This window comes from Pantherophis guttatus, chromosome 2 (assembly GCF_059756535.1).
Source record: "Pantherophis guttatus breed Tessera chromosome 2, ASM5975653v1, whole genome shotgun sequence".
NCBI classification, from domain to species: domain Eukaryota; kingdom Metazoa; phylum Chordata; class Lepidosauria; order Squamata; family Colubridae; genus Pantherophis; species Pantherophis guttatus.
The window spans coordinates 254,377,218-254,389,540 of NC_142064.1; the positions used below are offsets into that span (position 1 = coordinate 254,377,218).

Here is a 12,323-nt window from a genome sequence, read left to right on the forward strand (position 1 = left end):
AGAAAAATATAGACACACAAACATCATATGAAAACGAATCTGGCCTAGAAACTATATGTGAGAAATCATAAGACTTCTATCCAGTTGCCAATATCTACCAATGCAAGTAAACAGATTACAACAGCAGGTATGTACCTTAGAGGCATTTATGCAAATCATTCAAACTGCAGACATTTTTATACTGGGCACCAATCCAACTTAATGTTTTAAATGTAAATAAGGGCCCAGTTCCTAAGACACGGTACATTTGAATATGTGTACATGCCAAACGGGGATTTCCAGAACTTGCATCTTAACGGACAGAGCTCTGAGTAAGTATGCATCGATAAACAAATGTGTGAATCAATTACGTCATGCAAATTAAGCAGCGGATTCCTTCCTCACCTGCTGTGTTTTGCCGCCGTTGAATCATGCCATGAACTTGAGGCTGAAAGAGCTTCATCTGGAATGGTGCGATCCTGCATACCAAGCGCATACCGACACTTAGCTGTTGAAGGAAAAACATGAAAGGCTGAAAAATATTCTCTGTTAGCGAATGCAAGTCCCCAGATACACACCTACAGATAATCCTTGATTTACGGCCACAATTAGGATTAGAATTTCCATTGCTAAGCAAGGCGATTATTAAGTGAGTTGACTTTGCTTGTTGGAAGCCAACTAGGATGGTTGGAAATGGCAAAACCGCATGACTCCAGCATGCTGCAACCACTGTAAATATTGTTGCCAAGTATTCAAATTTTTATCACGTGACCGTGGGGATGCTGCGATGGTTGTAAGTGTGAGAATCAGTCCTAAGTCACTTTATTCAGTACTGTTGTAACTTCAGACAGTTGCTAAATGAATGGAGATAAGTTGAGGACTACCAGCATAGGAATCAGGTATGTTACTGGTTCAACTATGACCTAATGCAATGAATTAAGAGCCAGAAGAAAATCAATAAAACTAACGGCATATATTGGGTCTGACTCATTTGTTGCATTTAGACAAGACAAAGCACAAGTGTAAAATAAGTGGTATCTGGCTCAATAGTAGTAACTGTGAGAGGGATCTTGGAGTCCTAGAGGACAACCACTTAACTATGAGCCAGCAGTGTGCAGCAGCTGCCAAAAAAAGCCAACACAGTTCTGGTTTGCATAAACAGAGGGATAGAATCAAGGTCACATGAAGTGTTAATACCACTTTATAAAGGCCACACTTGGACTACTGCTTCCAGTTTTGGTTGCCACCATGTAAAAAAGATGTGGAGACTCTAGAAAGAGTGCAGAGAAGAGCAACAAAGATGATTAGGGGACTGGAGGCTAAAACATATAAAGAACGGTTGCTATAATTGGATATGGCTAGTTCAGGGGTTGGCAACCTTAAACACTCAAAGAGCCACAAAGGTCCTAACTGGAAGCCCCCCGTTAAATTCTGGAGCCAACCAGAAGTCTGGTTCCCCCATCATAAAGTCTCCTCCTAGCACGATGTCCTTTTTCCTCTACCTGTCCTAACCAAAAGCCCTATCAATTGTGGAGCCAATCGGTAACAGGGAGCCGCAGTAGAGGGATGAAAGAGCCACATGTGGCTCCAGAGCCACGGGTTGCTGACCCCTGGTCTAGTTTAATGAAAAGAAGGACTAGGGGAGACATGATAGCAGTGTTCCAATATCTCAGGGGCTGCCACAAAGAAAAGGGAGTCAAGCTATTCTCCAAAGCACCTGAGGGTAGGACAAGAAGCAATGGGTGGAAACTAATCAAGGAGAGATGCAACCCAGAACTAAGAAGAAATTTCATGACAGTGAGAACAATTAATCAGTGGAACAATTTGCCTCCAGAAGTTGTGAATGCTCCAACACTGGAAGTTTTTAAGAAGATGTTGGACAACCGTTTGTCTCAAATGGTATATGGGTTTCCTGCCTGAGCAGGGGGTTGGACTAGAAGACCTCCTAGGTCTCTTCCAACTCTGGTATTCTGTTCTGCTTATAACAGGGTTTAAAGCCAAGTTAATATTACCAAGAGGCATTTCTTGATAAATCTTGGACTAAGAAGTTGCCAAGGTTGAAAAACATTCCAGGTACTCCTCGGCCACAATTGATACTACAATTTTCAGTTGCTAAGCAAGGCGACTTATGAAGTGAGTCCTCAACGCACGAACACAATTGAGCCCAAAATTTCTGCTGCTAAGTGAAAGAGTTTTGCTCCACTTTACGACTTTTCTTGCCACCGTCATTAAGTGAATCACTGCAGTTGGTAAATTTGTAACACGGTTGTTAAATGAAACTGATTTTCCCCATTGGGTTTGATTGTCAGGTGGTCGCAAAAGGGGATCATATGACCCTCTGCACACTGCAACCGTCATAAATATGAGTCAGTTACCAAACCTCTGAATTTTGATCACGTTCAAAGAGAAGCTAGGCGGGACATCTGTCTGGCATTGTATTTTTTTTAAAATATATTTATTTTGCTTTATATGTCTGGCATTGTATTAACCCACATTCATATACCAAGCAGAGAGTCAGATGGAGTCAGCTAACTAACTGGTTCCTTTCAAAGATTCTGATGTTTCTGTATTTTCCACTAGGAGGCACTCTAATTTCACATACAAGAAGAGGGAGGCCACCAGTTGAGTGATTTTCAACAGAAATTTGAATCGAAATATAAAAAATCCAAAAGGTAATTTAATTGATTCAATAAACAACAGCATGACTCAGAAGTTAAATTGGATTCTTTCAAGATTCCCCTCCAGTATCAAATGCTGGAAGCTTTTTGGAATTCAGCTCAAAAGGTAAATTGAAAAACACCTGAGGGAAAAAAAACCAGAGTGACTCCAGAATAAAATTGAAATTGATATAGGATTATGATTTACTAAATAACTGGTTTTGATATGAATGGTATTGTTAAATAGACAGAATTTAGGGAAATAATTATGAATTGTATTACATTGTGTTATTTGAACTAAGAACTCTGTTTAAATGTCAAATTGGTATAGTTTCAAGATTAGAGATAAGACTTAAATTTGAGGAAGTAATAATTAAATAAAGATTTAATGAATATTAAGTTTTAGAAATGGAAACAAGATTTAGAAATATAAACATGTTTGAACTGTATTGTCATTTAGGGTAAGAATTGTGAAATGTATTATGAGTAGGGTGGATTTGATTTAAATCAAGTCGATTTAAATCACTAGTAAAAAGGCTTAATTTAAATCAACTCGATTTAAATCATAATTTTTAAAGAACAACTGTCATCTCTGTCCCGCAGCGGCTCCTCCTCTGACCTGCTGTTGATTCGCCAACAGTCCCAATATTACAGAATATACAGCCTCATGCTACGTAACTAAGCTCCATTTCATGCTGAATAAACTAAATTATTAATGTATCTTAAATAGAAGAGTATCTTTAGATAGATTTTTACTTCAAAAGCATTTTATTAAAATTTAAATTTGATAATAAAAAAATCCAATTTAAATCAAAAAAATCTGATTTTTTTGATTTTTTTAAAAAAATAATTGATTTTTATCCACCCTGATTATGAGGTATTAATTGAATTAAGATTTAAGGTGGATTAATAGAAGGGCAATTGCTTTGATCAAGTTAATATGAGTTAGCTTTCTATAAGATGGGAATAGTTGAGATATGTGATAAGTATTATGGCAAAAATAGAATATATAAAATTTTGTTAAAGGTGAACAAAAAGTTGAACAAATTTATGACCGGATCAATGCTCTGTTCCAAAAAGATGCATTGTATGTTTATTTGTGTGTTTTTAAAAAAAAATTGCAAAAAAAAATATTGAAATTGTTTGGTGGTAGCATTCAGTACAGAAGAAAAGACAAAGCTCTGTTGTCAAACACATTATTCACTGATGGATTTTGCTCTCTTCCTCAACAGAGACAGAATACAGAATAAGAGAGTTGGAAGGGACCTTGGAGGACTCCTAGTCCAACTCCCTGCTGAAGCAGGAGACCCTACACCCGTGATGGTGAACCTATGGCACGAGTGCCGGAAGTGGCACACAGAGCCATCTCTCTGGGCACGCGAGCCATCGCCCGTTGCTCTTCCGGTTTCCGGCATGCCAGCCAGCTGATCTTCCCATGCACAGGAGTGCCGAAAACTGGAAGAGCAGCCGCCTGGTGCGCATGGTATTCTGGTTTCTGGCACGCATGCACATGCGAAAACCAGATGGCCAGCACACCGAAGCCCAGAAGAGCAACAGGCGATGGCTAGCGTGTCCAAAGACACAGAGAGGGGATCCCGGTGGTTGCTTCCTGGGGGAGCAGAGGTGTTGGCCAGGATGGGTGGGCTGGGGCTTCCCTCCCTCCCCGCCCAAGCAGGCTTCTTGCGTGGCCCGAGTCCGCCAGCCCGCAGCACCAACACATGTCCAGAACGCCTGGCCAGCTCGGGTGCATGGGACAGCAGGGCAGTATTTGGTGGCGGAGTGGCCAGCCACCCTGCCCGCTGCTCCTGCCACCACCAGAAGCGAGGGGACGGCGGCAGTTCTAGCGCTGCCACTTCTGGCCGGGATGCTGGAGGAGGAGGAACCGTTGTCAGGGAGGCGAGGTGCCCCAGGAGGGCTGGAGGAGAGCGCAGCTCCTCATGAATGGAGATACTGTGGAGGGCCCGGCTTGCCGGTGGGGGAGTGGCTGCAGAGGCTGGCCGGTCGCTCCTGCCCCTCACCCTGCAGCTCAGCTCCTGTGCAGCCCCGCCACTGCAGAAGAGCAGCAGCCGCAGCAGCCACCCAGCAAGCAAACGCTGCCCTGCTGCCCCTGAGCCACCTAGGTGTTCCAGACTGCAGATGCGTGTCAGTGCCGCAGGCTGGAGGGCTCGGGCCATGCAAGACGCCCGCTCTGGCAGGGAGGAACATCTGTACGGCGCCGGGGTAAGAGGTGCCCCGGCCGGGAAGAGGTCACACTCGGCAGAATTGGTGAGGGGAGGCTGCGCTGGCTTATTCTTGGTGGTGGGCTGGGGGGGCACTTCATTGACATTTTTCCAGTTTCTGGCACGCACATGCACACTGGCTAGCTGGTCTTCGCACGTGATGCACACCACAAACCGGAAGTCCAGGTGGTGTGCCGGAAATCAGAAGATCATCTTCCCGGTGCACGCATGCGCAATGTGCGGCTGCTTTTCCGGCACGCGGTGCCGAAAAGGTTCGCCAACACTGCCCTACACCATTTCAGACAAGTGGCTGTCCAGTCTGAAAAGCCTCCAGTGATAAAGCACCCACAACGTCTGAAGGCAATCTGTTTCACTGGTTAATTGTCCTCCTTGTTAGAAAGTTACTTCTTAGTTCTAGGTTGCTTGATTACTTGGGCCTACAGAGGGTTCTGTTTCCAAGATTGGAAACAGGACTCTCAGTTCTCTTCTCCTGTAGCGGTGCACATATGTGATGCTCTGCCACTACTTGTCAGCCTGAGAAAATAACAGCCAAAATAAAAATAAAAATCTCAGAGGAATGTGAAATATTCCAGGCAGGAGCAGCTCTGGATCGTGATCAACTGACCACTTTGTTTCCACTTGACACATCAGGCCACAACAGTACTCAGTGTGTCCCATGGAATGTTTATGGGAGAGCAAACACCCCAATTGGAACCTCGTTTCCTTTCCCCTTCATGACACTTTAATGGGCTGGAGGACGTCTTCGAGGGGCCTGCAAAACATTCCATCACGGAATACTCCAAACAGGGAACAGGCCATTCCAAGGGTTCTGGAACACTGAGAAGGGCAACCTGTTCCAAGGTCAGACTGTTCCGTGACGGAATGTTTTGAACATTCCTGGGGTCTCTTATCCTGGGTATCGATCCCATCAGTCCATCTTAGCTTCAGCAAGGATGTTGCTTCAGTTGTCTCCAGGCACAGCATTCGTGCTACACGCCTTCTTCACGCCCTGTTTCCCTTCTTAACCTTCTGGGAGGAGGAGGCTTCGTGGCATCTGATGCAGAACATCCAGATTCAGCCACAGTTTTGTTCCCTATAGCATCAACCTTGTGAGCTCTCCTCTTTCCGCTACGTATTCAAAATGGACAGTGATTAATCTATATATGTATATATATATATATATATGTATGTATGTGTATATGTGTGTGTATGTATGTGTGTGTGTGTGTATTTATGTGTATATATAGGCACCCACACATACTTAAATACACACATACTTAAACACACACATAGACTGACATATGTATATATATCAGCTGCAAACTAAAATTCAGAAGGCGGCTTCCTCTGGATAGATACTGTCAGACCATGATGGTGAACCTATGGCATGCATGCCAGAGGTGGCACGTAGAGCCCTCGCTGCTGGCACGCCCCAGGTCAGATCTCCGTGGCGTTTCTTTCGTGAGCTTCTGAAAACGATGAAACAGAAGCTCCCAAAAGAAAAAGATCTTACCTCTTGCCGCTCTGCCGGTTTGGGGATGCCCAAATGAATGACACCCAGATGCCTCACTGTTCATGTATTGATATTGAGGTACATTCAAAAATATAAATAAAAACTTTACCCAAAAAAAAAATCATTCTCATTAACCACTGGCTACTTTTCATGCAAATAGCTGGGATCATTGTGGAATATACTTATTTGATTGATATTTTGTCTTTCACTCAGGAGCTCAAAGCAGCACACAGAGCTCTCCTCCTCCTATTTTCCCTCACCTATGAGGGAAGCTGGGCTGAAGTTCCTCCTCCCGCTAACTTCCCAGATTTGAGGAGTTCATCCTTTCCCCAAACTGTGCAGTGTTTGTGTGCACGAAGGGCTCTTCTGGTAAATCCAGGATATGTGGATTTGAGGGACTTAATTCACTTGCTTCTCCTACAACTGAAATCAGAGTTGAACCCTGATGCCAGCCAGCTGTTTTGAACCTCTGCCCTTTTCTCTCTTCGGCTTCTGCTTCTTACCTGGATCGAAGTGCTCTTCCAATTCCGATGTCCCCATGGAGATCAGGAGCAAAAACCAAAGCATCCTGCCTCTGACCAGTAGGCTGGTTACATCGATAACTGAACTTTCATGCCTGTTGAAAAAGTTGAAGAAAGAAGGAGTTAATGAAGCAGCTAACGAAGAAGCAATTAACGAAGGACGGTTACAGGAATTGGATAGTCTAATGAAAAGGACCAAAGGAGACATGACCACAGCGTTCCAATATTTGAGGGGCTCCTACAAAGACGAGGGAGTCAAACTATTTTTCAAAGCACCAAAAGGCAAGATGAGAAACAATGGATGGAAACTAACCAAGGAGAGAAGCAAGCTAGAACGAAGGAGAAATTTCCTGACAGTTAGAACAATAAACCAATGGAACGGCTTTGCCTTCAGAAGTTGTGGGTGCTTCATCATTGGAGGCTTTCAAAAAAAAGAGACTGGACAATCATTTGTCTGAAATGGTATAGGCCAGTGATGGTTAACCTTTTTGCCATCACGTGCCAAAAGCGGGGGGAGTGTGGGGGGGATCGCGGACGTGCATGCCCACACCCATAATTCAATGTGCCCTGCCCCCCATGCATGCACGCGCCCCCCCCCACGTGACTCCCACTTTTGGCACGCGGTGGCATGGTGGGCCCAGTAGGCCCATCTTTTGCCCTACCCAGTCTCCAGAGGCTTTCTAGGAGCCTGGGGAGGGTGAAAACGGCCTTCCCCACCACCCCAGAGGCCCTCTGGAGGCCGGAAATGGCCCATTTCCTGACTTCCAGTGGGACCAGAAGGCCCGTTTTTCACCCTCCCCAGGTTCCAGAGGCTTTCTAGGAGCCTGGGGAAGGCAAAAACGGCCTTCCCCATCCCCCGGAGGCCCTCCAGAGGCAGGAAACAGCCCGTTTCCTGACTTCTACTGGGCCCGGAAGGCCCAAAAATCATCTGGCTAGTGTGCGCATGCACGCTGGAGCTGAGCTAGCGCAACACTCGCGTGCCCACAGATATGGCTCCACGTGCCACCTGTGGCACGCGTGCCATAGGTTCGCCATCATGGGTATAGGGTCTCCTGCTCGAGTAGGGGATTGGACTAGAAGTCCTCACAGGTCTCTTCCAAATCTATTATTCTATGTTCATAACCTTATGTGGGTCTTTTCCTCCATCACTCAGCTTGATGGTGAGTGATTTCAACCTGATTTAGCAGCCTTATTCATTTCCTAGTTCAAGCCCTTGATCGGTTCTAATGAATACCACACGTTCCAGGCAAGGAAATCACTCACATGCTGCTATTGTCTTTATTTTCCTAGATTCCAGCCAGAAGGGACTGGAAGTGACACACCAGCAGCGTTAAAACACATAATCATTGCGGACAAAGAGGGCTACAAGCCAAATCTGTGGCTCCTCATACACTTTGCTTCTGGGAAAATCCACCCTGTAAATAAAAGAGCCAGTCATGGGATTGATTAAAAAATAACTTGGTTGTTTCAGTTAAGTTTCAGTTAAATATTGGTGAAATAAGCTCAAGTAGAGTGAAACCATGATCTTATTTATTAGGAATGAAGCAGGCAGACTCATGTTAACTACAGAGCACCTTGTAGTCATACAGGTAGTCCTCAAATTACGTCCACAATTAAGTCCAAAATTTCTGCTGCTAAGCAAGACAGTTGTCAAGTGAATTTTGCTCCATTTTATGACCTTTCTTGCCACAATTGTTAAGTGAATCACTGTAGCTGTTAAATTAGTCACATGGTTGTTAGGTGAATCTGATTTCCCCATTGACTTTGCTTGTCAGACTGTCATAAAAGGGGATCATTTGACCCCAGGACACTGCCACCGTCATAAATATAAATTGCCAAGTGTACAAATTTTGATCATGTGACCATGAGGATGCTGCAATGTTTGTAAATGTGAAAAATGGATATAAGTCACTTTTTTCAATGCCATTGTAACTTCAAATGCTGATTAAATGAACTGTTGTAAATTGAGGACTAGCTGTATACAATCCATAATGCTAATCCTAGAGCAGTGATGGCGAACATTTTTGGCACTTGTGCAGAAATGTTGTGCGTGCGTGCGCGCTCGTCGGGGCTGCGCTCCTGAAAAGCCAAACTTCCGGGTTTTGGCGCGCATGTGCACCCGACAATCAGCTGGCATGTGCACGCCAGTTTTTGGCACTGCCATACGCGGAAAGGACAGCTGATAGTTGTGCGCGCATGCGTGCCAGAAACCCAGAAGACAAACAGGCAAGGCCACGCGTGCCAGGCAACATGGCTTCACATGCCACTTTGGGCATGCGTGCCATAGGTTCGTCATCACAGGACTAAATGATCTACAAAGTCCCTTCCAACTCTGTTATTCTGTTAAACTGAAATCACTATTACAATTTACAGCTGTTTTCTCACAAAAAATGCCCTTTGGATAAAATGAGCTCACGCCTGTGACCAGGTACTTCACATAACAGCCACGTAGCAGTTGCTCAGCGACTGTAATGATACACTTAATGAACATCATAAAAGCGGCCATAAAATCGAGTCTGGTCACATGGTGCCTCCAATTACAACCACAATGACTTATGACCAAAATTACAGTCCCTATTGTAGTCCTAAGACGACCTGTAGTGCCTCTGAATATGGAGATTCAATTTACCAGGCACTATTAGACATTTAAGCTGCCCGGCTCATCAGAATTACAGCCCAGCTACTGCAGTGAAGCAAGTGTCATCAATTATTACTCACAACTAAGAATAGAAATACAAACATATGCAATAGATAGTCAAGCTCTCCTCCCCTGGCGTTCATCCTGGAATTCCAGGCACGGATTTTTTTTTTCAGTGATGTCATTCCTCAAATTAAAAATAAGACAAAGCAAGCATAAAAAGAGAAAGTGCAGAAGAAGATAGGATGAGTGGTAAATCAAGGTGGAGTTTGTTTGTTTACTTTTGGCTTTGTCTTACATGCAAATCTACCCATATAAATATGTCATTATGTTAAACCCAAACCAAGCAAAAAACCTCATTGTGGCTTAGAGCCCTTCGTGAACACAGTCTCAATGCAAAGCTCAGCACTGTTCCGTGAAAAAGGGGTTTTGAAAGGGGAAAATTTTAAACCACGATAAGACTCAGTGATTTTCCGGAGAACTTCCAGCATGTCACACCATCAGCCAGACTGGATGGCTGGGGCTTCTGGAGGTTGGAGTTCTGTGATACCTGGAGGGTCACATCTTCTTGACCCAGGAAGAACATTTCTTGCACAGCATGTCCCACCTCGGATTTCTTCAGAGCAATAAATACATGTAATTCTAAACATGCAATGATAATGGAGCCTGCCGATTAACAATAGCAATAGCCCTTAGTCTTATATACTGCTTCACAGTGCTTTACAGCCCTCTCTAAGTGGTTTACAAAGTCAACCAATTGCCCCCAACAATCCAGGTCCTCATTTTACCGACCTCGGAAGGATGGAAGGTTGAGTCAACTTTGAGCTGGTCAGAATTGAACTCTTGGCAGCGAGCAGAGTTAGCCTGCACTACTGTATTCTAACCACTGCGCCACCATGGCTCTTATGATTGTATGTCATGATGGTTGTAAAATGTAAAAACGGTCTTCCCCAGCCCACATGGAGGCCCTCCGGAGACCCTCCAGAGGCCAGAAATAGCCCATTTGCCAAACAGGCCATTTCCGGCCTCCGGAGGGCCTCCGGTGGGGGAGGCCGTTTTTGCCCTCCCCAGACTCCTAGAAAGGCTCTGGAGGCTGGGGAGAAAGAAAAACGGGCCTTCCCCACCACCACCCTGAGGCCCTCCGGAGGAAGGAAACAGCCTGTTTCCCTACTTCTGGTGGGCCCAGAAGGCCCGAAAATCAGCTGGCCGGCACGCGTGCCATAGATTTGCCATCACGGGCCTAGACTCTCAATTCAATATCTGTTTCTCTTTCACTTTTTGTTTTAGCCAAGTTCATCAATATGTTGATCCAGGTCAACTATAATCCTTTACAGTCTTTGGAAATTCATTCACGCTATCCCCAAATATATTGGAAATGAGTGTAATGGAATAACAGAGTCGGAAGGGACCATGGAGGTCTTCTAGTCTAACCCTTTGCACAAGAAGGAAACCTATCATTTCAGATAAATGGCTGTCCAATCTCTTCTTAAAAACCTCCGATGATGGAGCACCCACAACTTCTGGAGGCAAGTTGTTTTACTGCTCAATTGTTCTAAATGTCAGGAAATTTCTCCTTAGTTCTAGGTTGCTTCTCTCCTTGATTAGTTTCCATCCACTGCTTGAGAGGAAAACATTTGCAATAAGGTCAGTCACTCTCTCTTAGCCCAACTCACCTCACAGGGTTATTCTCGTGAGGTAAACAGGGCAAGAAAGGAGTACAGGTACTCCTCGACTTACAACCATTTGTTTAGCAACTGCCTGTAGTTACAACCGCTGTTTGTAAGGTTATCGTTTAAAAAAACAATCTATAACATTTTCATCTATTAATCTATTTTTAAATAAAAGAGCTAGGATGTTAAGATGAGACACTTTTAGGCAACGGTGAAATTCAAATTTTTTTACTAACGGTTCTTTGGGCGCGGCTTGGTGGGCATGGCTTGGTGGGTGTGGCAGGGGAAGGATATTACAAAATCTCCATTTCCACCCCACTCCAGGGGAAGGATATAAATTAAAGCACAAAAAAAAAAAAGGATATTGCAAAATCCCCATTCCCTCTCCACTTCTGGGGGAAGGATACTGCAAAATCTCCACTCCCACTCCAATCTGGGACCAGCCAGAGTGGTGTTTGCCTGTTCTCCGAACTACTCAAAATTTCAGCTACTGGCTCTCCAGTACCTGTCAGAACCCCTGCTTTTAGAGTTCCCACATTTGGACAAGTGTGCCTTTTGGTAATATTAACCTGACTTTAAACCCCATTAAAAGCAATAAATGAGTCACAGCCAACACATGTCATTAGTTTGATTGACTTTTATCTGGTTCATATTGATTTGCAATAGGCCATAGTTGAGTCAGTAACACAGCTGGTTCTGGTTCCTATGATGGTAGTCCTCAACTTATAACCATTTCACAACTGCCTGAAATGGTTACAACGGCACTGAAAAAAGTGATTTATGACCAGTCCTCACACCTACAACATTGTAGCAGCAACATGATCAAACTTTGGGCATTTGGCAACTGACATGTATTTATAACAATTGCAGCATTCTGGAGTTAGGTGATCACCATTTGCAACCTTTCCAGCTGGCTTCCAACAAACAAAAGTCAATGAGGAAGCCACATTTGCTTAACGCAGAGGTCTTCAAACTTGGCAGCTTTAAGACTTGTGGACTTCAACTCCCAGAATTCTGGGAGTTGAAGTCCACAAGTCTTAAAGCTGCCAAGTTTGAAGACCTCTGGCTTAACCAATGCACGATTCACTGAACGAATGCAGTCATTTGTTTTAACAACCATGGCAAA

At 44.3% G+C, this 12,323-nt stretch overlaps 1 protein-coding gene and 1 long non-coding RNA gene across 3 annotated transcripts in view; one reads left to right on the plus strand and one right to left on the minus strand.

Annotated features, from left to right (window-relative positions):
* DDR1 (discoidin domain receptor tyrosine kinase 1) overlaps positions 1–12,323 on the minus strand; it is a 79,268-nt gene that overhangs the window by 35,709 nt on the left and 31,236 nt on the right. For both annotated transcript variants that reach the window (XM_034421578.3, XM_034421579.3), the window contains exons 2-3: positions 6,872–6,984; positions 385–487 (exon numbers count right to left, since the gene is read on the minus strand). In XM_034421578.3, the coding sequence (XP_034277469.2) occupies positions 385–487; positions 6,872–6,984 (216 nt within the window). The remainder of the gene's footprint in view (positions 1–384; positions 488–6,871; positions 6,985–12,323) is intronic.
* LOC132711618 (uncharacterized) lies at positions 5,881–8,346 on the plus strand. The gene is made up of 2 exons (XR_009622427.2): positions 5,881–5,964; positions 8,180–8,346. It is a non-coding gene; the product is annotated as an uncharacterized LOC132711618 (long non-coding RNA).